At 36.0% G+C, this 26,315-nt stretch overlaps 1 protein-coding gene and 1 long non-coding RNA gene across 5 annotated transcripts; one reads left to right on the top strand and one right to left on the bottom strand.

Annotated features, from left to right (window-relative positions):
* Positions 1 to 8,910: 8,910 nt before the first annotated feature.
* Positions 8,911 to 11,450, top strand: LOC140891013 (uncharacterized). Of its 4 annotated transcripts, none has more exons than XR_012152399.1 (5): positions 8,911 to 9,145; positions 9,656 to 9,723; positions 9,851 to 9,935; positions 10,944 to 10,983; positions 11,072 to 11,450. It is a non-coding gene; the product is annotated as an uncharacterized lncRNA (long non-coding RNA). The 4 variants fall into 4 exon arrangements; XR_012152400.1 differs by having other exon boundaries at positions 9,851 to 10,983; positions 11,072 to 11,147; positions 11,233 to 11,450; XR_012152398.1 differs by having other exon boundaries at positions 9,851 to 10,983.
* Positions 11,451 to 15,441: 3,991 nt separating this feature from the next.
* Positions 15,442 to 17,612, bottom strand: LOC140886859 (serine/threonine-protein kinase D6PK). The gene is made up of 2 exons (XM_073293744.1): positions 16,842 to 17,612; positions 15,442 to 16,574 (listed from the first exon to the last, which is right to left on the bottom strand). Exons 1-2 carry the CDS (start codon positions 17,522 to 17,524, stop codon positions 15,707 to 15,709), a joined length of 1,551 nt encoding a protein of 516 aa, XP_073149845.1. The 5' UTR covers positions 17,525 to 17,612; the 3' UTR covers positions 15,442 to 15,706.
* Positions 17,613 to 26,315: the final 8,703 nt, after the last annotated feature.

The following is a 26,315-nucleotide window of genomic DNA, read 5'->3' as shown; positions in this document are numbered from 1 at the left end:
GTATCAAAAAAAACACAAAAATAAGTGACCTAGTCCGTGAAGCATGCGCACCCGCGCCTTAATCCTTGCGCGCCCGCGCGTCCTTGAAATTTTGAAGATTGGAGACAGAACTTTATGCACGCCCGTGCCTGTTCCGAGTGTTTTCAAGATTTCCAGACAGAACCTTATGCACGCCCGCGCCTGTCCGTCGCGCGCCCGTGCCTATACTCTCTTTCACACAGTTCGTCATTTTGTGTGTGTGCGAGACTTTTTGATATTTTTGGTATTATTTTCCTATTTTGAGTCTTTTATTCTTACTAGGAAACTTTTAGGAGATATCTTTAGATATATTTTGAATTATTTTGCGATATCTTTTATTATTTGTAGTTGTATTATAAATAGAACAAAAAAAATCAGTATTGATATAGAATTCAGATTTCAGATTTTTATACATAAAATTCTCTATAGAATTTTTATTGAAGCTTTGTGTTTTGTTCAAAAATCAAACTTATCAAAGTTCTTCAACTTTGTGGCGTTTGTCGATTGATTATCCTCGTGGGTTGTCAGAAACAGGTTTTCTGAAGGTCCCGTTGTGATCAATTGTTTTCATCGTGATTGTTTGTTGCTAGTTTCAAGTAAACTATTGGTGAATAATTCCAACACCTTTATTTGTTTTCAATATTGGGAAATTTCTTGATTTCTTTTGTTATTGGATTGAGGGTACGATTTTAATATAGTCGTGTTTGTCTTTCATACATTTAGAATTCATATCAGCATGATGTGTACACAGATGCTTCTCTTCAGGGGTTATGTTGTGTTCTGACTCAGAATGGGCATGTGATCGCATAAACTTCTAGACAGTTGAAGTTACACGAAGACAATTATCCAGTTCATGATTTGGAGTTGGCAGCTATTGTGTTCGCTTTGAAGATTTGGCGTCATTATCTGTATGGCGAGAAATTTGAGATCTTCACCGATCACAAGAGTCTCAAGTATTTGTTCACTCAGGCGGAGTTGAACATGAGGCAGAGACGTTGGATGGACTTTCTTAAAGAATATGATTGCGAGATTAAGTATCATCCGGGAGCTGCGAATCTCACTGTTGATGCCTTGAGTCACAAAGTATGATTAACCGCACTTCAGACTTATTCGATATCTTGTGCGATCGAGGATTTTTGTTCTTCAGGGTATACCTTCAAGCACAAGAAGAGTATGCAGAGTATCCAGATGTTTGCGATATTATCTGAGCCAGCTTTGTATTCGCGGATTCAGGATGCTCAGATGTCTGATTCGAAGACCCAGTGTTTGGCTCGTCTAGCCAATAAGGGTAGTACGTCTGGATTTCACTATCAGTCAGATGGGTTTCTGTGTTTGTCTGGTAGGCTTGTGATTCCGGAGGATGAGGAGCTGCGAGAGGAGATTTTGTCTCAGGCACTTCGCACTAAGTTGAGTATTCATTCGGGTAGTAACAAGATGTACAAGGATTTACATACTCGATTTTGGTGGAAAGGAATGAAGCGCAGCGTGTATCAGTATGTTTCGAAATGCTTGGTTTGTCAGCAAGTCAAGGCAGAGCACCGACAACCTGGAGGTTTTCTTCATAGTCTGCCTATTCCTGAGTGGAAATGGGAGCTTATCACGATGGATTTTGTGACCCATTTGCCGGTATCCTCGAGGAATTTTGATTCTATCTGGGTTGTGGTGGACCGACTCACCAAGTCAGCGCATTTCATTGCCTATAGCCGAGAGTACTCGTAGATCGTATGGCTCGATTTTACATCCAGGAGATCGTTCGAATTCATTGAGTGCCTGTGAGCATTGTCAGCGATCGAGACCCCAGGTTTACTTCTAGATTCTGGAGGAGTGTTCAGCGTGCGATGGGCACCACTCTCAGTTTGAGTACTGCCTATCATCCGGAGACAGATGGTCAGACAAAGCGCACTATCCGTACTTTGGAGGATATGATTCGAGCATGCGCTATGGATTTTGGTTCAGCCTGGCAGGATCATTTGCCATTGATTGAGTTCGCGTACAACAACAGCTATCATAGTAGCATTGGGATGGAACCTTTTGAGGCGTTGTACGGGCGACGTTGTTGTACTCCACTCTTCTGGGAAGAAGTGGGGGAGAGACAGGCTGAGAGACCAGAGTTAGTCCAGCAGGTAGCAGATATTGTTGATCAGATCAAGAAACGGATTAAGACTGCACAAGATCGTCAGTCCAGCTATGCTAATACTAAGCGTAGGCCTTTGCAGTTTGATGTTGGGGAAAAAGTGTTTCTGAGAGTTTCATCTTTCCGCAGGATTCTCAGATTTGGCCTCAAGGGCAAGTTGTCTCCCAGATTTATAGGTTCATTTGAGATCTTGGAGAGCATTGGCGATCTGGCTTATCGTCTGGCCTTGCCGCTGTATCTGTCCAGTATTCACGATGTGTTCCATGTATCTCTGTTGCGATGGTATGTGGCGGATCAGTCTCATATTCTGCAGCCGTCTGAATTTCAGTTGGATACGGATTTGACTTATGTAGAGAGACCTATTCGTATCCTGGATCGTAAGGATAAGGTATTGCGGAATAAAGTTATTCCTCTGGTTTTAGTTCAGTGGCAGCACCGAGGCACTGAAGAGGCCACTTGGGAGCTGGAAAGCAGGATGCGTTCAGAACATCCTGAGTTATTTTGATTTTGTTTTTGAGTTGCATTCAGTTGTTAACTCTGTAAACGTTTAATTTGAATATGGATGTTTTTGCACGTTGTATCGCTTTCAGTACTTAAGATTTGATTTCGAGGATGAAATATCTTAAGTGGGGGAGAATGTAGTAGCCCGTAACCAAATAAAGAGATTAAAGAACTAATCGCAATTAGGAACCATGAGTTCGGACGCTCCGAAAGGAAGATCGGAGGCTCCGAACGTGTTCGGACGCTCTGTCGGCAGGTTCGGACGGTCCGATCGGGGTCGAGTATTATGTCATTGATTACGTCAGCAAGATGACATCACAGATGACGTATTGATGGAACTTTGGACGCTCCGAAGTTGAGATCGGACGGTCCGAACGTGTTCGGAGGCTCCGAAATGGGGTTCAGACGACCCAAACTCCGTCTATAAAAAGAGGTTCCGAGATTCATTTTCAGACGCACCAATCACCTCTCTTCTCTCAATTCCTTAGTCTTCTAGCTTATATCTAGGGAATTTTAGGCGTCCCATTGGGAATCTGGAAGTGGCATAGCGATCCAGGCATCGTAGCAAAGCTGTGGCCTAGTTTTGAGGCAAGCGGCAGCAACAGACTGACAACGGATGCAGGTATTGCTTTTGCTTCCTAAAAATATTAAGGAGTATGCGATAACTTAGTTAAGGCTTTTGGAGCATTATAATGATAGTAGTATCATTTCGCAGTGTAGTGCGGACTTTAGGCGTGGGACTAGAGCTGGTAGAGCTTGCCTAGTAATTGAGGTACGAAAGTACTGTTCGAGATATGCATGTATTATGTGACTGCATGATTTATTTGACATGATTTTATGCTGCATACATTTGCATATTGTGCTATCTCCTTTGAGATGTCTGGTAGTAGGGTTTTACCCTATCCTATTAGTGGATGGACTTCCATCGACTTGGGTCCGGAGTATCCACTAATTTTCGGTATGTGAGCCACATCTTGAAGCGACGGCATAGCGTGCTACATACCAGGGCCTGGTCTGTCTTTGTTATCCGATTCTTGACCTCTATTCAGTAGGCGGTACACTTGCATGCATTTATACTCATACTCTTGTGCTGAGCGTTTTATGCTCACGTCTTGTACTTTGTGTATCTGAAAACCCTATTCCATAGGGCAGGTTTGCGATTGGATGAGGCGGGTGGATCCAAGAGGGGCTAGGCAGTGGTTGGCCAGCTGGAGCTTCGCCTAGGGTTTCATTGTATTGGGTTGTTACAGTATTTCGATTTGGTTGTATAACTATTTGGGTATTTACAGATTCCTTTTCTTGGGATTGTATATTGTTATTGCTTCCGCAATTTAATTCTGGCTTATTGTTTTAATTAAGTTAATTGCATGCCCAAGTTTCTGATTAGTAGGTGATCTCGGAAGGGTCACTACAGGCAGAAATCCAGGAATCTCCTCTGGAAAAACATCAGCAAATTCTCTAACCACTGGTATATCAACCAATTCAGGGCTAGATTTCAGTATGTCAACTGCATAAACCAAAAATCCCTTTGCACCTCTCTGTAACAAACGAGTCATCGATAACACAGAAATCAAAGGAATTCTAGATCGAGAACTCTTACCGAAGAATTTTCACTCGTCTACCATTTCAGGTCTGAATCTGACAACCTTCTGAAAAAAAATATACGGTTTCCCTCTACTTGGTTAAAGCATATATACCAACAATACAGTCAAAATCTGACAGCCCAATTACAATACAGTCGAATTCTAACAAATTTTCCTCGAAACGAAGTTCACAGTACCTGACTAATCTGACAGAAACAATTCCTCCACCCAAAGGTGAAGTAACAGCTACTACAATAGGCAAAAGCTCAGTAGGCAAAGCATGCATCAACATAAATTTTTCAGAGATAAAGAAATGAGAAGCACCTGTATCTATCAATACATGATCAGAATAACCAAAAATCGAACAGTTACCTGCTATAACATCGTCAGGTACTGCCTGAGCCTGATCCTCTGTCAGAGCAAAGAATCGTGACTGTTGTCTTGGAGGCTGGTTCGCACTCGGGTTACCTCCCTGTCTGTTATGCTGCTGAGGCTGGAAGGAGTGAACCGCAGAAGTCTGCCTCTCAGGCTGAGCTGCAGGTCTAGAAGAAATCCAACTCTGAGCTCGATCTTTACCTCGCTAAGGGCACACCTTAGGAAAGTGACCTGGCTACTGACAGATATTGCAGTTCCCAAAGACTCCTACACACTGCTCTGGGGAGTGTCTACCTCCACACTTGTTGCAAAACAAAGGTGAAGATCCAGAACTCTGTCCAAAGCTGAACTGTTTGGAACCACTGGAGCTAGAAGAACTGTTCCCCTGCTTCTTGAATTGTTTCCCTTTGGCTCTGAAATGATCCTTTCTGTTACCCCCACTGCTTCCTCCTTCATACCTCTGTGGTTGGTTCCGATACTGCGATGGCTGATTCTAATAATGAGACGGTTGATTTTGAGACTGTCTCGGCTGCTGAGGCACAAAAGAAGTTCCTCTCTGTCTCCACAAACCTGCTTCAGCTTCCTTTGCATGATTCATGGCATCCGCAAAGTTATCAGGCCAAGAATTGTTTACCAACGTGAAGATATCGAGGTTCAAACCATTAATGAACTGGTCGGCTTTTGCTTCTTCATTGTCGGCAATGTGCAGTGCAAATCTCAGCAAACTGTCAAACTTGGCTACATACTCCTCGATGTTCAAGTTTCCTTGTCTTCGATTGGCAAACTGGGCCCCTTATCCTTTCGGTACGAAATAGGGAAAAACCGCTTATAAAACTCAGTTTTGAAAAGAATCCAAGTAATGACTTTACCTAGATTCTCCATGGCTCTCTTCGTGTTGATCCACCAGTTCTTAGCAACACCTCAAAGTGATCCACTAGTTTGGCGGTCATCTGAATAATCAAGGGAATCAAACAACTGATCAATGTCATCCAACCAGCTCTCACAGTCAACAGGATTCTCTGTACCCTGTAACAAAGGTGGGTTAAACGACTAAAACCTCTTTAGCAAGGTTTCCATAGGCGCCGTTGTGGCATCCATCTGATCAGTTTCAATACTAGCTTGCTCATTCAGATGAGTAATTGGCGGTGGGTTTCTGTTAATAAATCACGAGGACTCATCAGATAATCAAAGGTTAGGACACAAGATATCTCAATTGCTACAAATTGGTGCCCTATCAACCTCTCAGAAGTATCGGATACCAATCGATAACAAAAAAATTTATAACTCAAGTAGTCCATGCTTTATAAATTAAATCACATAATCATGTAATTCAAATAATTCTCAAATAATAAAGCATGCTCGCATGTAATTTAAATAATCAAACAAATAACTCAATCACATGCGAGGAGCCAATACACGCGGACTCGAACCACTCTGCTCACTCTAGTTCAACCAAGAACTTATCGCTCTGATTCCACTTAATGTGAGACCTCGGTTCTAAACATCTAATCTCGGATTAAATAATAATTAAGCATACATGATCCAAGATTAAAAGCAATAAAATAAAAAAATTGTTTAAAAGAACAATGCCTCGCTCGATCGGTAGAATTCAACCTATCGAGCGAGCAAGTTTTCCAAAACTTTCCGCCCGGTTGAAAACACCAGCACCGCTCGATCAGTAAAGTTCAACCGATCGAGCGGGCAAACATTTTACAAAACAGAGAACAGATTGCAGCTTTCTCGCTCGATCGATTAAACTCTACCGATCGAGTGGCCAGCTCTAAACAAGAAATTCCAGAAATTTAACATACCAATTCAACTCCAATAATTCATTCAATACATAATGAGGTACAATAAACATGCAACAACAACATACAATCCTCAATGCTCGCATATTCGATACAACATAAACAACAAAGTTCGAGTTTTAAACATGTTCCAATACATAAACTAGATTGACATGCTGATTCAACTTCTAAACCGAGTCTCACTTCTACTCTTCGATCCTGATGCTAATCAAGTCTCCGCTGACTCGATCCTGCCCCATCTGTTGCCAAGTACACATACAAAACAAAGCAACAGCCGGATAACTCCGGTGAGAAAGATATTTCCAGTAAAAGAAACATAGCATGTGATAGCAAGTAATATATCAACAACATGATATCAAGACAACATATTCAATGTTAAGACAAATGAAATGCATGTCTTTAAAATCGGGATATCAACTTTGATAAACAAGGGATTGCTGTTATGCTTTTGGGATCCCGGGGATGAGATCACGTAACGACTCACCAAATCTCCCAATCGAGGTGGTGCCACGTATCCCAATCCCCTAGACTTTGGTGCGACTATAAGGAGTATGCTGATGCTAGATGAACTTCTACAACCCAGGCCACTCGCAGTATAGCCCCCAAAACGTCTAAACAAAAAGGGTCGTTCTGCCTGCTGAAATCAAAGGTTTGGCTCAAGATGAATGCATAAGAAAACATAAAGCATTAAGTCGTATAACAAAAGCTCAAACAACGAAATACAAGTCCCACATTCTAGGACAAGTATTGATGCAAGTATGTGATTTTAAGGGAAAACTCAAAAACCAACTGTCTCGAGTGTGCTATCCCGCTAAAACGATGATTGCTTGTACCTTTCGACTTGAATAGCTCCAACTCTGGATAAGCTACAAAAGAGGCTATATCAAAATCTATACAACCTAAACAACAACATCGCTCAAGGTAAACTCTTTACCGCTCTTCGTCCAACTCTTCGACGATCGACTTCTGCTAACTTTGGGCTCGAAAAATTGCAAATGAATCTGTACAGAGACAAAAGATGATCAATAACGACGAACAAACTCAATAGTCAAAGTTCAACAACTCAAATGGTTCAAAAATCCCAAATTAAAACCGGCGGGATAACGGCTATAAACTGATCGAACCGGAAACACAGACAGCAATACAGCATTGCAAACAACTCAATTCAATGCTAAAACATCAAAAAAAAAAATCAAATCCAACACATCTCAAAATATCCATTTTCGAATTAGGCTTCCAAAATTCATAACAATTCCGAACGACGCTCTAATTCAAAATCGACTGAGAATAATCGATAAGAAGTATCTCAAGAACGACATAACCGAAACTCAATCGATTCTAACAACATCCAAAAAATAAAATACGTCCGATTTAAGAAATACTTACGATAGAACGAAGCTCTCGCGGCCGTGATCGCTAATCTGCCTTCAGAAATAAATTCTAACGGACGGATCGAGCTCGAACTGAAATCTAAAAGCTTGAAAGAACTTGGAGGTGTCTCTAATGGAGGGAACGAGATGGAGGAGGAAGATGAGTGAATGAAGACTAGTCAACAAGTGGTAGATAATATATAAAACTCCATATTTACGTTTTAGTTCCTGAAAATTCCAAAATTTACAAAATAGACCCTGATCAAAATCAAGTTGGCTCTTGAACTCTGTAATCTCCGATTATCTCGAATAAACTCAATTAAGATAAATTTGGCACATTACAATATATTTCGAAAAGCACTCCACTTTAAGCCAAGAATTCGGCCATCACAATTCCAAGCGTTGGAATTTTTGTGCCGCTCGATTTTTCAAATTTCAGCGAAAATATCCTTTTGGTTTTCTAGTGAGATCAAGAAAAAGAACTTGAAAATCAATCGTGAATTTGATTTATTGAAAGTTTGACGTATCCAGTTGATTGTTCGTAGAAATTTATTAAAAAAAAAAAAAAAAAAAAAACTAGATCCGCTTCAAATCCCGAATAGTTGATGCCAAACAATTATCATGCGAGAATCACGAATCCTGACATGTTAGTTTGAATCTCATTGTTTTTCAATCTTAGCATGTTCCAATTTTTTTCATTTTTTTTTTTTTTTAGTCATGAGATAATTATAATTGAGTTTCGAACTTTTGAAGGCTTGATATCGTCCCAAACTTCGAACCTCGGTGCCACACGACTTGTGCATAACCAATCTGAAAAATTAAAAAAAGAAGGAATATATATATAAGATGCATTGCATGAAAAATAAATTATGTCATTACAATGATGTTGGCCTGTTTCTTTTCACCCAAACAAGATAACCTAATCGTTATTATTGTTAATAATTCTTTTTATTTTACTTTAGTTATAAAATTGTGTAGGTGCATGCTTTTGGATAATAATAATAATAATAATAATAATAATAATAGTTGGGCTTAGAGGTAAAATGATTTCTTTTATTGGAATCAATTCCTTCTTTCAAAAGTGCTATAATTTTTTTTTGGAGACTGTTGCACGGATCAATTTTATGAGACGGACTGTGATCCGTAATCCTAACGCTATGACCTGACCCGATTATGGTTTTACCTTTTGTAATCCCAATGTATCGACTAAACAAATGCCCCAACACCATCGCCCTCCTTCGAAATTCAACTGAGAAGCCATTGCAGATTCGCACTCGTAGCCTCATCATGAATCGCTATCATTCTCCGAATCCGATAAGAAGCTCGTTGCCAACATCGAAGAACGAAACTCATCAGGTGAGAATTTTGTTGTAATCTACAGATAGACAACTTAGAATGCCTTTTTTCCTGAAATCGAAGAGATCTGATATGAACCCAATTTCATAAACGTTAGGAATCACGAATCCTCTCAAGATCGTTTGTTTTTTTCTCGGTTGAGCATTAATTTTTTTTTAAATCTTTTTCTGTCTTCCACCTCGTAAGGTAGCTTTTCCAAGAATCCTTCTCAAAATTATGGGTTCGTATTTGTATTATTATGATTTTAATTTTAAGCTTAAACACTCAAAATTTGTGGTTTGATATTGGTGAATAGCAATGTATTTAGTTCAGGTATGGGAGGAGAAGATGGCATGTGTTAAATTTAATCTTGCTTGTTTTGTTATCTGCAAACACACCGTGCAAACTAAGTTGCCAAGAAAGAAAGGATTTATGTTTCACATATTCTGCTTCAATCGGATTGATGAAATTATCAAATATGAAACTAATTGTAGCTGTGTATTTCTTTGTTCTGATATTGGTTTGCATTAGTCGATGAATTGAAAGCTAAGGTTCTTTACATAAGGGGTCAAGCACATAAGGAATTGGGGCGACTAGGAGTAAGATATTTTTGTCTACTTTTACTTTTTGTTGCATGTGAACAGTGAAATGTTGTTAACTTGTTATGCTACTGTTGCATCTTTAGTGTTTTCAGTGTCCATCTTTGCTAATATGAAGAATATGCAGGGAAGAATATGCAGGATGATGTGTTTCACTTAAGAAAGGCACTTGACGTTTCTCAAGGGGATGAAACTATTGCAGAAGTCTTGAGGTACTTACTTTCGATACCAAGGAGTTTCATGTTTGTAATTTTAGGTTTCTATAATTATTACGTACAAACATCCTATGTTTAATGTTAAGCAGTTGCACTAATCTTTGGAAGCTAATTCTGTTCTTGTTTGTGTTTGAACAAATTATGGTAATTAGTTTCTTGACTAAGACATTATTTATGCTTTAGGAAGCATATGAAATATGGTTTTTCTTCTTGTTATTATGTAGGAACTTTTTTTTTACTTTGTTTCTTAATATCCCCAAATTATTTTAATCTCATATTTCAATTAGTTGGGTATTTTGAGAGACAACAACACAGAACAACAAGCATTCGATTTTTGGTAAAAGCTTATTGAATTCATGAACTTTTCATTGATGAAATGCACACAAAAAATGCACTTCACATTGATGAAATCCTCTAAGTCAGAATCACCTTAAATCATTTCATTACATTTTTTACCCAAAAACTCGCCCATTTTGGCTTTCCATCTGCCACATTTATGCAAAGTAACAACTCTATACTTGGAACTCCCTCTTGGATAACCACTGTTTTGTCTCCTCATTACGTGCACAAATTCTTCTTTTGTTAAATTGTCATCTGCATTATGCACCACATAATTTATAGAATAAGATTGTTTCAGGTCAGGAAAAATACTGTGCGATATTACATAAAAACGTATTATTTTCTTCTGTGTTTTCTCTTTAATCAGAAATCACAACTCTGTGATCAAAATTGTTATTTATTTTGTGAAGATTTTAGATAATTTTTCTGAGAATTAATGATCAATTTGATCATAAAATACAAACACAAATACGAGGCATATTTACAATGATTATGTTCTTGTATCCTTTATTTTAGATTCTCTTGCCTTGGTTCTCTTTCTTTCTTCTTCCCTTCTACTACCGGTTCCAATTTAGAACTCTATGGATTTTTCTCTATTATTTTATAATTTCTCATTCATTGAATCTAAAATTTGGTCTATTCACGCGTACTGTCAATGATGCGAAGGAGAGATTGACCAAAGAAGGAGATAAGCTTCTTTCATTAGGTATTATATTTTTTTTATTTTATTTTCAAAGTTATGGTCTGAAGTTTCCTCTGTCCTTTTTCATGCTAATTTTCTCTAGTTTCCGTAGGGTTAGTTATTGAAGAAGTAAGTGTCTCATCTAAAAAACATGAGAATCCTGCGCCAATTCAGCAAGATTCCCATCAGTAAGGAGTTTTATTTGGATTTTAGAAGAGTGAGAGAAGCCTTAATTGCTTGAATTATTGGTTTTGATGCTTTGATTTATTGTAGACAAATGGAGTTGAATATGTCATCCTTGAATATGTCGACTGCGGATGATTTCGATAGCAATTTATGATGTAAATTTCTCCATTTCATCAAATGGATTAATGTAGAGAGCCGTATAACTAATAATTTCCAATGTAAAGATTGTCAAGAAAGCCTTTGCTTGAATTTTACGATGTAAATAAATTGAATTTAATATCATGTAGTATTGTATTATGAGCCTTCATCAAATGGATTAATGTTTGATTATGCCTTTTGTAATAGTAATTTTTATGTCAAATTTTAATGTTTGAATTCTATGATGTAAATAAATTTAAAAAATTATACTTTTAACCAAAAAAAATGGTAATTTTTATGTCAAATTAACATACATTATAAATTAATATTTTTTACAAAAAAATAATACTTTCAACGGAAAAACTAATACTTTTAATATAAAAAGTAATATTTTTTTTGTGTCAAACTAGAATATGTTAGATGTAATAATTTTGATAAAAAAAATTAATATGTTTAATATAAACACTAATACTTTTGAAAAAAAAAATATTTTTAACCAAATAAATAGTAATTTTTATGTCAAATTAACATACATTATAAAGTAATATTTTAGACAGAAAAACTCATACTTTTAACAGCAAAACTAATATTTTTTTATATAATAAGTAATATTTTTTTTATGTCAAATTAGTATACGTTGGGAAAAACTAATACTTTTAACATGAAAACTAATATGTTTGACTTAAAAAGTAATGTTTAATGTTGTTTGCCAAATAATTAATACTTTGTCAAATTAGCATTCGTTAGAAATAATATTTTTAGCATAAACAAGTAATACTTTTAACATCAGAATTAATACTTTTGACATAAGAAGTAATACTTTCATGTCACCAGCATAATTCATAAGTAATATATTGACATAAAAACTAGCACTTTTAGCATAAACACTAATACTTTTGATTTAAAATAATATTTTATATCATTTACCATTAAAAAAATAATATATTTTATGTCAAATTAACATACGCTAGAATCTATACTTTTGATTTAAAAAATAATACAACCCCTTCAATTTTTTTAAAAAATTATTAGTGTATACTTATATTAATTTTTAATAAAATAAAATATTGTACATGTTAATTTTAAATAATATTGATATATTATATTCCAAATAAAATATGTTTAATAACTCATTAAATAATTGTATAATGAATTATTATGAATTGATTATAATGTTTTAAATTTTTAGACCGTCTTTTAGTTGATATAAAATGCACATTAATGATTGTTTTATGAATTGTATCCAATAACGGAGCCAGATTTTTATCTCTATCCAAACTAAAATTTTCTAAGCTCTCTATTTTTTTATGTGTTGAGCATTTATCTTTTTATTTTTAAAATTGTTCACTGGGATATTGAGAAAGTTGACTAAATTTAATGCAAAAAAAATAGAAAAAAATTAGGTCGCCCAAGCGACCACCCGGGCGGAGGAACAACACATAGCTTTGTCCGTAATTGTGCCCCCCATGACCAAATTTTCTGGGTCCGCCTCTGCTTAAAAAGTAATAATTTTGGCTTAAAATGTAATGTTTTTTTTATGTCAAACTAGCATACGTTAAAAGTAATACTTTAGACATAAAAACTAATACTTTTAACATAATTAATAATACTTTTGATATAAGAAGTAATATTTTTGTCAAATTAGCTTACGATAGAATTAATATTTTTGATAGAAAACTAATAATTTCAAACTTGGTATGATTGATTATTCTTATGTATTATTTGTTCATTAATTTCATATACTAATATTTACATAAGGACATTAGTACGAAGCACTTGAAATGATAAAATTCGATCATTACATATGCTAGCTGGGATGTATTGTTTGAGTGAAGATATAGAACAAGGGGACGCCTCTTGACTGACATACAAAGAAAAACGAAGTACACGTGTTCATTGCAATTATCAAGCGAATTTATTTGCAAACCAAATCCAATCAGCCTTGAAGTTAAAGGCGCAGCTTGATTACCACGATCATCAATGTTTTAAGATGAGTATTTTAGAAGAAGCCACCTGCGACAAGGAGACAGGCCACTGCACCAGCAGTCTATGCCACCGCTGGTAGAACAGTCAATCCAAGCGCCATAATAATCGCTGACGCAATATATACCGATCCTAGTTTTTATCATAATGCCCGATAGTATGGGTTTGACCCAATGCAAACCAAAGCCTGCCCGTCATGCCAGTGTAAGGGCAAACCCAAGCATGGTAGCAACTGTCACAAAATTGGCAATCGATGAATGGCGAGAAGACCCAGAAATCTCACTCCTCAGCAATGCTCCGGCACCTGTCCAGTGATGACCTGTGTTGCCTTGCTGATATTAGAGTAGTTCCGTTTGTTTCTATCTAGTTCACGACCCACACACATATTTTTCCATTGCTAGTTAAGAATATATGGAATGTCGATTGTTACGTGCGGTTCCAGTGGTGAATTTATCAGATAATAGGTGTCCTGTTCGAGCCACCACTAATATTGCAGTCCCGCTTCTCTCTGCCGAGTTTGCCACCTTTATATTCTTCCCACGAACGTTGCACTGATTTTCCTGGACATGGGTTTAGCGACAAAGATTACTTTTCCCCACCATAGAAAATGAAAATTGCATATTCAACGCACTACACAAGAAACTGCAAAATCAAGCGCACAAAAAGCTAAATTCCACGGAAAAAGTTTTTCTTCACAAATCGTCAGAGTATCGTCATGAACATAAATGAAAATTGAAAAATCAGCAAAATAAGGTAGGAAAACGGAAAATAACAGCGCGTATAAGGCCTTTGAGGATAGAACAGTTGACAGCTACGACTTTCACTATCGGCGGAGTTTATAATCTGACATTGGAATTTGCAATAGAACAAGAACTCAGCGAAATCATACAAAATCAGAAACCCCAAAATTGACCATAGCTTCACAAATCCGAAATAATACAAACTAGATCCTTCCTTTACGCGAAGTACCAGGTGAAGGAGCTTGGCGAGCATCGGACAAGCACTCAAACAAAGGTTCTGAATCTGAAAATCCGACAGTGAAATCCGAAGAACTTGGCAGAAATCTGGTTGCTAGGGAAGGAATAATGTAGAATGAGAGAGCGACACCCAGCTCCGTGAACTTTGAAGTTTTCTTTGCCCATTTTTAATTAATTAAGATCCGATTTTCAATTTCAAGGTATTTTTTTTGTATTGGGTTGACCCGTCATTTCGTGAAATAGTCTCACAAGAGTGCTACTCATTTTTTTTTATTAAAAGTGTATTTAAATAATAATAATTAGAATGTTCAAATAATAATCCCAATTAATCATATCAATTATTTATTTCTTTCTCCAAAATTTGGAATAGCCGATCCTTTTCTAAGATTTAAAATTTGATTAATGTAATTAATTAATTAATTAATTAATTAATGGTTATCTTTCCTCTCTGTCGAATGCCCGAAATACTAAAAATGGGCAAGTAATTAATTAATTAATCAATGATTGATTATCTTTCCAATTCGTTGGAGTTCTCGGAATGTCAAAATTGGGCGAGTAATAAATATAAATAGTAGGAGCAAAATTTGGAACTAAAAAATATTGAGGACAAACAAGTAAAAACACAATTGAGATTTTTATTAATGTTTATATATATATATATATATATATATATTAAATTTTATATAGATATTAGATAAGTTTCATTATACGAGATCAATCAAGTTTTTATAGAATCAAAGTGTCGAATAGCTCACGAGATATTTGGTTTATTTTGCATCCCTATTTATTTGTGTCAACAAAGTTCTCAATTTTAATTTTTTTTTCTTCACGAAGTTCTCAATTTTCCCTTGTATTTGTATATCTGTATATCACTGTTATAAAAATGGTGCATCCTTTTCAGTCTATTTATGTATTCCTTGAACCAAGATTTCGATAACTCAAAATCAATATATATATGTGTGTGTGTATTTTGGAATGATAATTTTTTCTAAGCCTTAAAGAAAAATTCAGCATAGTCGAGCAAAATCGAAATCATTTCAAGTTAGATATGAAAGTGATTTTTTTTAGAAAGATAGAGTGATACAAGAGATGGTTCGTCTGCTGGGTGACATGTAAACAGCAGCATCCACATACTTTCCGTACAGAAGACCAAAAGAAAAGGGAAAAAAGAAAAGAAAGAAAAAGGGCCTTTCCAGTACGGAGAATAAGATGACTTGTTTTTAACCCACACGACCTGAAATTGGTTGGTAGCACTTACGCCCACCCGTTTAAAGCATAAAGCCATAATAATATGATGTCTGAATCAAAATGTTTCTTTAAAGAATCCCAAGATATAAAAAAGAGATTCTCAAGATTCTTGCCCAGACATTGATCATGATATCTCCGGTAGCGTGCTGCTAGTTTCTCTCTATGATGATGCATAGATTCAAAGAAAGAATTTCACAGAATTCAGCCAAAAATTGTCAGAAAAATTCAAATTCTAAGTAAGAGCCGGATGATCTCGATGTACCCTTTTGATTTGATGGCAAAGATGATTTTGAAGTCTGATTGAAAACGGAAAGATCCAGTGGTTTAGGAATTTCAGGAGGATTATTACTCCGAACAAGTGCCCAGTTCAGATTCTCAAAGAATGGATGCTGTTTTATCTCTGTTGCCCCGCGTTTAAATCCGAGCCTTTTCTGTGGGTTCTTCACAAGCAAACCTCGAATCAAATCCTTGGCAGCAAAACTTATTGATGAACTTTCTGGAAATTTCAAGGGCTGTCCAGCAACGTTAAGCAACGTTTCTCTGTTATCATTTCCTTTGAAGGGTGTCTTTCCATGAAGCAATTCATACAAGAAAATGCCAAATGTCCACCAGTCAACCGCACTGCCGTGACCATCTCCTCTGATGATTTCAGGGGCTAAATACTCGTGTGTCCCAACAAATGACATCGACCGTGCTGCAGTGGGCTCTGCAACCAGCATTGGAAGCGAATCTCTGCTAGCCAAAGGTGGCCTTTTATCCTTGACTTTGTCAGTCTTTGAGTTAAAAATACGAGGCTTCAAGCAAGAGGGCTTGTAACAAGATGACGGCTCTACGCACACAGGCAATTTGAATACAGGATCTATGCAAGATGGTTCGATGCAATACGAAGATAATGTACAAGATGAACCATCGCTAGACATAACAAGGGTCGGATTCACATAACATCTTAGGGATAAATCAAAATCTGATAGCATGATATGCCCATCTTCCCTCACCAATACATTTTCAGGCTTCAGATCTCTATACACCACTCCCATCACATGTAGGTACTCAAGCGCAAGAAGCACTTCTGATGCATAAAACCTATCAAATACAGCATAACATGAAGCCAAAAATAGTTACATCACAAATGTAACATTTTTTCATTATTCGATGATGATTATAATATTTATAAATAAAGATTAAATCTAGCTAGTTGACATTTTTACTATCATTGTTTAGACAAAAATTAATTAATTTAATCATCCAAGAACATAAAAACCAAAACCAACTAGGAGGAAAGTGAAGTAAAATTAAATTAAATTAAATAGGATAAAAACATAAATTTAAGTAGAACCAAAGAATCCATACCTTGCAGCCTGCTCTGAAAAATGCCTGCCTAGCTGACGCTGGCGAAGCAAGTGCAGGTCCCCACCACTGCAATACTCCATCAACAAGCAAGAAAACTTCTCCGTTTCAAAATGAGAATAAAGAGTTGGAAGAAACGGGTGATCCAATAAGCCCAAGATATCTTTCTCAGTTTGAGCTCTACCCACTTTCTTTCTATTAACTAAGACACCTTTATCCATTACTTTCATCGCAAAAAGGCATCCCATACCCCTCAAATCCGCTAAATAAACACTGCCAATATCCCCAAAACCCAGTTTCTTCAGAAGTCTAAAGTGCCCCAAACCCAACTCTCCGTCTCTAGCCTGCACACGTTGTATTGCATCCCAACGCATGTCGTTTCCTCTGTGCGGTTTAGACTGGAAAACACTCCTAAAACTGGCCTCATTCAGGTCGCTTGAACTACTGCTATTCTCACTCTCGGCCCTTCCTTCGCTAGCAATAGAATCCACCTCAGCATTCTTGACATCGACTTGCTTGCCGCATTCACTTGTTTGACCGCTACTTAAGCTAGAACTCACGGACCCAGTTGCCGTACTGCTACAAAAATCCATGCTAGGGCTGGTATTAACACTAAGGTCTTCAAAACGGACCTTGAGCGTGCTGGAATCACATTTGGACCCATTCTCCGAAGCTAATTTACTCATTGATATGGATTAGATGTTTGCTTAAACGACTGAAAGAGTTTTAAAAAGATGTGGGAAAAAGGCAGATGGTCAAATGGGGTTTGGGGACGCCGAGGTAGTCAAAGCAAATGGGAGATAGATGCGGGCGCCAAGCGAGGAGAGGAGCATGGGGAATTAACTAAAAGCGCATTCAAATTTGAACTACGTGTGTTGTGTTTGTTGACAAGCCCGATGAGTTGGGTGCTGGTGGCTGGCTAGCTTCGCCTTTGTAAAACCCCCCCAATAATAAATAAATAATACTAGTAAACATATTCACACAATCTGTATGTGTGCATATAAATTAAACTATCTAAACCTCAAACTTTATAATATAGAAGAGATATATTGTTATAGAGTTTCAAATTTTCAAATATTTATAGTTTGTCTGGAATCCATTAAAATTTATTTTATAATACAAATAATATGGAAGTAACGAGGATAAATAAAATATAATAAAATTTTTCTTTCCAGAATTAATTCTGAAAATTCACTTAAATATATCAAGCATCGGTTGTCTTCCCTATTTATTTAATTAATTAAAATCAAATCTAAACGTCTTCATTCCACCTCGAACAAAAATATAATATAACCGTAATTGGTAACAAATTATTTTGTCTTCTCATATCAACTCGCGTTACATATAGTACAAGAGTCTTCGGGATCCGATTACCACGTCTTTATATTTTAATTGACAAATTAATATTGCCACTAGTAGGATTGGGAATTAAAGACGTAGATTTACATGTCTCCTCTATAACTCATTCAAAATAATTTTTTTTTAAAAAAAGGCTCCATGAAATGTATATATCACTTTTAAGTGGTGCGAAACTTAGTGGGATTCATATAGAGAGTTCTTATATCATCACAGGTTGGCACTTCGAATGTTATGTGAAGTAAACGTATCAACCATTTCTTAGTTAAATAGTACTGTTCCTTGAAGATTATATGTTTATTATAGTATCTAATGATTTATTGTATTTATATTTTCAAAAATGATTTATTGTAAACGAACCTCCAACAAGCTAAGATGGACGATATATACAAATTCAAAATCGGCAAGCTTTAAAAATATTAATGAAGCATCATTTCAAATTTGAAAGTGAAAATTTGAATCTTGAACTTTAACATACAAAAATTAAATTTGCTTATGCTGTTACAAAAGAGTATGTTGTGGGCAGATATTTAAGATAACATTTAAAGAGACAGCCAATCGGGGTCTTTAGTGTTGAATTCTTCTTCTTCCTTCATTCAAAACAGCATTTAATATAATCTAAAAAAAAAACATTTAATATAAAACCAACACAAAACAAGAACCATATATAGGGGTGTTCATCGGTCGGTTCGGTTTTAATTTATCTAATTTCGGTTTAGTTTTCCGATTTTCGGTTTATGAAAAATATAATCCGAAGTCAAACCGTTTTACTTCGATTCGGTTCGGTTTTTGTACTATAACGGACCGATTTATACGATTCGGTTTGGTTGGTTTTATCATTAATAATACATAACACAATAAAAAAAACATAAATTTCATCCAACATGTAATTTAAATTTCCCAACACACAACTTAAAGTTATAGTCATATATTGAAAAAATAAAAAATAACAAACAATACAAAGATAAATATTCAACCACAATCTTATAATATTTTCAAAAAAACTAAACAAATTTTGGTGTGGTTAAATTAATAATATAAATACATTGTAAAATATAATATGTTTTTTTAATAAAAACTTTAAAAATAAAGTTTAAATGACTTACATAAACAAGAATCAACTAAAAATTACATAAACAACAACAATGAATTAAATAAATAACAATCAACTAAAAATTATTCAAAATGATTATTCATTCACTAAATATCATCTCATAACATATATAATGTAAATAATATTATTAATTTAATTCAATTTCGGTTTTTTCGGTCGTTCGGTTTTGACATATATAATCCAAAACCGAACCAAATAAACTTCGGTTTTGATATTTATATCTGAATTACAAAATACGATTTTCGGTTCGGTTCGACCTTTGACTTTTTCGGTTTGGATTTTCGATTTTTTTGGTTTTATCCGAAATATGAACACCCCTAACCATATAATCACAAAATAATAATAATAATAATAAAATAATATATGGGAACCTAATTATATAAAGTTCTTATTCTGACAAATTAAATAACAGGGAATCCTTAATTAAAATATTTGAGAAAACACAAATGAAAAAGGAAAAGATTGTTTTTTCAAAGAATGATGGTGGTCATACAAAATTTGAATTTTAGCGGATAGGTGATGTTAGGATCGAAAACATATTTAGAGAGTGGAGAATAAACACTTTTAAATAATTTGAGTTACAAAGGTGTTAGAGTAGATGTCTTGCAAACTAACTGTGGGCTAGAGATTTTATTGACTCAAGTGTTATAAACAATCTTTATTTTAATATAATTAATCTTTATTCAATTTTGACATTTCATTTATTTGCATATTCATGCAAGTTGTATAGATAAAGACCTTGAATATATTATAGTAAATAAATATGAAGTTGTACATGTGATGACAATAATGAAACACATATTTTAAATTAGTGTATATTCTAAATCAAGTTTTTAGTCGATTGAGTTATCCAAAAGAAGGATAAGGATCGCTCGAGCTCGATACTTGAATTTGTGATGTTGTGTACCACATTTCATTGGTATGGACATAGAGATGTTCAATCATACAAATTGATGCACATATGATGAGTTCACTGAACTACCCTCCCTCGGACTTCCCTAGTGGTTATCATTCATCGAGTGGATAAGCACATGGTCATGGTTTTACAACATTAGTCCTTACGACCCAAGACAACACTGAGGCTCTACATGCTAGGACTGTACGTGCTTTGACTCATTTGTTGACTAGAGATTTTATTGACTCAACTGTGGGCTAGAGATTTTATTGACTCAAGTGTTATAAATAATCTTTATTTTAATATAATTACTCTTTATTCAATTTTGACATTTACTTTATTTGCATACTCATGAAATTTGCATAGAAAAATCTAGGTTCGAATAATCCCCTACTCCTTTATCAAATTTTCTATAAGAAATTGTACCTGCAAGAAAAGGTTAATAATAAAAAAAATATTTCTCACTCAAAATCTCACAAGTCACTTCAAAAAAACTCACTCAATCACTCTTTTTTTCACTCAAATATATGTAAAAAGGGCTTATGTTTGTGATTTTAAATATCAAACTCACAAGTTCAAAACTTGTAAACACTTGTCAATCGACTCACGTAGATTGCACAAAAAAAAAAAATTGACTTTATGAAGATTGAAATAACTTTGTACCCAAAGACTCACAAGACACAAGAACTTTGCCACAAGTTTTTCTCGCGTCTTCTTTTTTTTTTTGAAGCTTTTTTTTTAATAACTTATAGCACAAGACATGAAACTTGGGCAACAAGATTGACAGAACGAAGAAGGAAGAAGGAAGAACGACGAACAAAGAACGAAGAACACGAAGAACGAATAAGAAGAACGAAGAATAGATAAGAAGAACAAATAAAAAGATACGACTTACTTGATCAAGAGAACCTTAAGCTTTGATATCAAATGATGTAAACCTTGATGACATGAATAGCAAACACGATTATAAACGAATCGCAGTATCGCACCCTTAATTCAATAACAAAAAGATTCAATTGTGTTGTCACAATATTTTGAAACAAGTAAGTTTGGATATCCACCTCTAGTTTACAACGAAACTAGCAACATATAATCACGATAGAAAACAATCAACAATTCAATTGGACCTTAAAAGAAATCTGTCTTTTGTTGGAACACGTTTTCAGATCGATCAGATCTGATACCCGGAGCAGCGAAAGTTTAAAAAATTTTGTTTTCTGATATGGAACGATTCCATATCATGGGTATCAAATCCTTACGATTAAAATCTACAAGTAAAATAATAATAACAATTAATATTTTACCTCTTCAAGCTATGGCTTGATTAATGGACTCCAACAGATTAAATCTGCTCTTCTTGTAAATCTCAGGAACTGATGACTTGCTCGATCAACTCCTGAATTAGATCCACGAATAGAAAACAGAAACCCTCTGATTGATTGCACTAGAAATCAATCAGATGTTTATCGAAGAGATTTACAGATTTGATCTGTCAATTCAGAATGTAATTTTTCAGGAAAAATCACAGACCGAATTCTCTCACAAAAGGGAGACCGAATTCGAAAATCTCCTTAGAACTGTTCTAGGATTTTTCCGAAAACTGTAGATGTGTGTGTAGTAGTAGTATTTTCAAAAATTCCAACTTGGAATGAATTATGAGATTTTCGAAAATTGCAAGATAAGCAATGTTGTGTTTTTCGAAAATCCCTATGTGTGATATATATAATTTCTGTACTGGATTAAATTATATGTCTAATAGGACACTAACTCCTTAGGGCCCATTAGTGATAATTTAAGCCCAACAAGCCAAGCCTGTTATTATAAAAATTAATATAAAATTCATCATGACTCCGATTGATAAACTGATTTCACCAATGTACTCAGAAACCATTTCTGTACCTTTTAAAGTAAAGATAATTTTTTTTTGAATCCGAATTCAGTGATTTCCAAAAATGCTCATCTCTATGTCATTTTAGGAAATTCCACTCCCTTTATTTAAGAAGTTCAACTTCTCTTTCGCTAAATTTAACTCTTCAAATTTAACTATCTCAATGGGGATTAGTAATCCATTACTTGTGTAACCCTCAATGGTTCAGGGATACAGCTAGCCGTGGGCTCACAACTCCTTGTGACTCGGAACAACAATTTCCGACTTACCCATCGAATCATGGTAAGAGCGCCTAGAAACATCGCCCCATGATTCCCTAGGTATCACTGATAGTGCCTGCAAGAACCAGTAGGTTTTGGTTAGCGTACAGTACGGTCCCTTCATCCATATATCCCGATCGAATCAACAACCATTGGTACATCGAGAGTCGTTCGAGATTCGATAACTATGCAATACATCTTGAAGATCAAATAGTGACATCGCATGTGATACTAGGAAACCAAGTAACCTAAAGCACATCATGTACTCTGGCCAGAGATTTGTCACACTAATATCTTCTCAGATCGCATAGGATATCCACACTCGCAAGCGTGTGGTGAATCCTTGACAACAAAGCATTGACTCCTATATGTGTCGCAATTGTACCCAATCTCGACACCTGATGACCCTCAGAGAGTCGGTAAATGAGTCAAAGTACAGTACTAACATATAGAGTCTCTATGATGTTTCAAGTAGTAAGGACTAATGGTGTACAACCAAAACCATGGACTTATCCACTCAATTAATGATAACCACTTGGAAAGTTCGAATAGGGTAGTTCGATCACCCACTCTTTCAATCTCCCACTTTCCCTAAAGCCAACTAGTCATACTATGTAGTCACATTGCTTCGCGATGTTTGTCAAATAATGGTCCTGGCAAGGGCTTAGTAAAAGGATCAGCGATATTGTCTGCAGAGGTTACTCTCTCGACAGTGATATCACCTCTTTCCACGATCTCCCGGATGATGTGGTATTTCCTCAGTATATGTTTGGATATTTGATGAGACCTTGGTTTCTTTGCCTGAGAAATGGCACCAGTGTTGTCACAGTATACCGGGACTGGACCAATAGCTTCAGGAATGACCCCCAACTCTTGGACGAAATTCCTCATCCAAACGGCCTCTTTAGCAGCAGCTGATGCTGCAATGTATTCTGCCTCAGTGGTGGAATCCGCTGTGGTGTCCTGCTTGGAAATTTTCCAAGAGATAGCACTGCCATTGAGCATGAATACAAATCCAGAGGTTGATTTCGAGTCATCCACGTCGCTTTAGAAGCTAGAGTCGGTATAGCCTTCCAATTTAAATTCTATTCTCCCATAAACCATGAATACATTCTTGTTCCTTCTTAAGTACTTAAGAATATCCTTCACAGCTTTCCAATGATATCTGCTCGTGACACTCAGAGCATAGGCCACATCCGGTCTGGTAGATATCATCCCATACATGATACTCCCTATGACTGACGCATATGGTATGTGTGTCATTTTCTCTATCTCTTCGTCAGTCTTGGGAGACATAGACTTGGATAAAGAAACTCCATGGCACATAGGTAGATGTCCTCTCTTGGACTCATCCATAAAAAACCTTTTCAATATGGTGTCGATGTAGGTTGCTTGAGTGAGTCCTATCATTATCTTAGATCTATCTCTATAGATCTGTATTCCTAGAATATAGGATGCCTCACCTAAGTCCTTCATCGAGAATCTACCTGACAATCATATTTTTGTTGACTGCAACATCCCTACATCATTCCCAATGAGTAGGATGTCATCAACATAAAGTACTAAGAATGTCACAGCATCCTTAACCACTTTCTTGTATACGCACGGTTCCTTCGGGTTCTTGATGAAACCAAAGTACTTTAGTGTGACAAATCTCTGAAGCTTGCATACCTTATGCTCGCTTTCCATGGATGTGAATCCCTCGGACTGCATCATATAGATCTCTTCCTTAATGTTTCCATTAAAAAATGCAGTCTTCACATCCATTTGTCATATCTCATAGTCATACCAAGCTGCTATGGTAATAAGGATTCTTATGGACTTGAACATTGCGACTGGTGAAAAAAGTTTCATCATAGTCAACACCTTGTCTTTGAGTATAACCTTTTGCGACCAATCGTGCCTTGTAGGTCAGTACCTTACCATCAGACTCAAGTTTTCTCTTATAGATCCATTTACACCCTATTGGAACAATTCCATCGGGAGGATCTACTAAAGACCAAACTTGGTTTGTATGCATCGAGTCTATTTCCGACTGCATAGCTTCAAGCCATAAGTTCGAAACAGCATCAGAAATTGCTTTCTTGAAGTTTCTTGGATCACATCCAATGTCGGGTTCACTTTGATCCCCTTCAAGAAGCAGACCATATCGAATAAAAGGTCTAGAAGTCCTCTCGGATCTTCTAGGAAGAGGTGTGTCAATTATTGGTTCCAGAGGTGCGAGATCGTTATTTTGTATCTCGAGTTCTTCTCGTATTTCTTTGAGTTCCATCATCTTGCCTTTCTTATCAAGTAAGAATTCCTTCTCCATGAAGGTGGCATTCCTCGAAACAAACAATTTTGTTTCAGTAGGATGATAGAAATAATATCCGATTGAATTCTTCGGATACCCTACAAAATAACATAAGGTGGATCGACTATCCAACTTATCGCCCACTGTCTGCTTCACGTAAGCAGGACATTCCCAAATCCTCAAGTACGAATACTTAGGAGTTTTGCCAGTCCATAATTCATATGGAGTTTTGTTCACTACTTTAGTGTGGACATTGTTTAACAACAATACCGTCGTTTCAAGTGCATAGCCCCAAAACGAAGGTGGGAGCTCAGTGAAGCTCATCATAGATCGAACCATGTCTAACAAAGTTCGATTGCGACGCTCCGAAACGCCATTTAGCTGAGGTGTCATAGGAGGAGTCCACTGAGAGAGAATCTCATTCTCTTTTAGATAACCCAAAAACTCGGTACATAAGTATTCTCCACCTCGATCTGATCGAAGTGCTTTAATACTCCTACCTAGTTTGTTTTCTACTCCAGCCTTGAATTCTTTGAACTTTTCAAATGATTCAGACTTATATTTCATCAAATATAATACTCGTACCTAGAATAATCATCAGTAAAGGTAATGAAGTAGGTGTGTCCGTATTTAGTACCAATACTAAATGGGCCGCAAACATCTGTATGGATCAAATCCAACAGATTTTGACTACGCTCCGGTTTTCCTTTGAAAAGAGATTTAGTCATTTTTTCTTTTAGGCAGGACTCACAAGTTGGTAGAGAGTTAATATCAGACATATCAAACATGCCTCTCCCACTAGCTTGTTCATCCTCCTTGAGGAAATATGACCTAACCTAGCATACCAAAGATTTGCCGGGTTTTGACTATCGTTTTTCCTTTTAATTGTTGTTGCCGGTTTATCAACATAATTAACTGGAACGTCTTTTAATTTTAAGTTATATAGATCGTTTTCAAGTTGTCCATTTCCAATCAAACATTCATTCTTGTACATATTGCAAATCTCATTCGCAAAATTTCAAGAAAAACAATCTCTATCAATCATAGAAATAGAAATAATGTTTTAATGAAATCTGGCACAAATGAAACATCTCTAAAAAATAGCTTAAAATTGTTTTACAAAATTTTAAACAAATGTCTCTCACAGCTTTGGCTTCAACTCTGGAACCATTCCCGAGCCTTAATTGGTCTTACCCATCCTTAGCCTACGACTTCTTGTCATCATCTGCAACTCTTTGCAAATGTGATATCCACATCTGGTATACTATACCCAAGAAGCAGTATTAAGTGATATATTTATTTTAATATTAAATATATCCTTTGCAGTTCATAACTGCTCGATATATTCTTTGCTGTTGCGCTTCCAGTAACCGGGTTTCTTGCAGTGATGGCAAACTTCTTTAGACTTTTCCAGCTTTGCATGTAAAATTTGGCCTTGAGATCATGGTTCCACCATTTCTCTAGTTCGGCCAACCTTTCCGAAGTTACATCAGTCGGGGCTGTTTTCGGAGGAGCCTTTTCTAGCACGTAGAAAATCTTCTCCGAACTCAGGACAATCTTAACTTACGGAACCAATCCGTATAGTTTGCGCCAGTCATTTTATTTTGTTTGAGAATTGAAACATGTGGATTGCGCGAATTCATCATAATGAAATACTGAAAAGAAACAGAC

Source organism: Henckelia pumila, chromosome 3 (assembly GCF_033568475.1).
Source record: "Henckelia pumila isolate YLH828 chromosome 3, ASM3356847v2, whole genome shotgun sequence".
Lineage (NCBI taxonomy): Eukaryota > Viridiplantae > Streptophyta > Magnoliopsida > Lamiales > Gesneriaceae > Henckelia > Henckelia pumila.
This window is presented reverse-complemented; position numbering and strand designations above follow the sequence as displayed.

Excerpts from the sequence above, each read along its gene's own strand:
- LOC140886859 (XM_073293744.1), bottom strand. The coding sequence starts at position 17,524 with ATGAGTAAATTAGCTTCGGAGAATGGGTCCAAATGTGATTCCAGCACG. Across the intron at positions 16,575-16,841 it reads TTTTCAGAGCAGGCTGCAAG|GTTTTATGCATCAGAAGTGC; the intron begins GTATGGATTCTT and ends TGTATTTGATAG.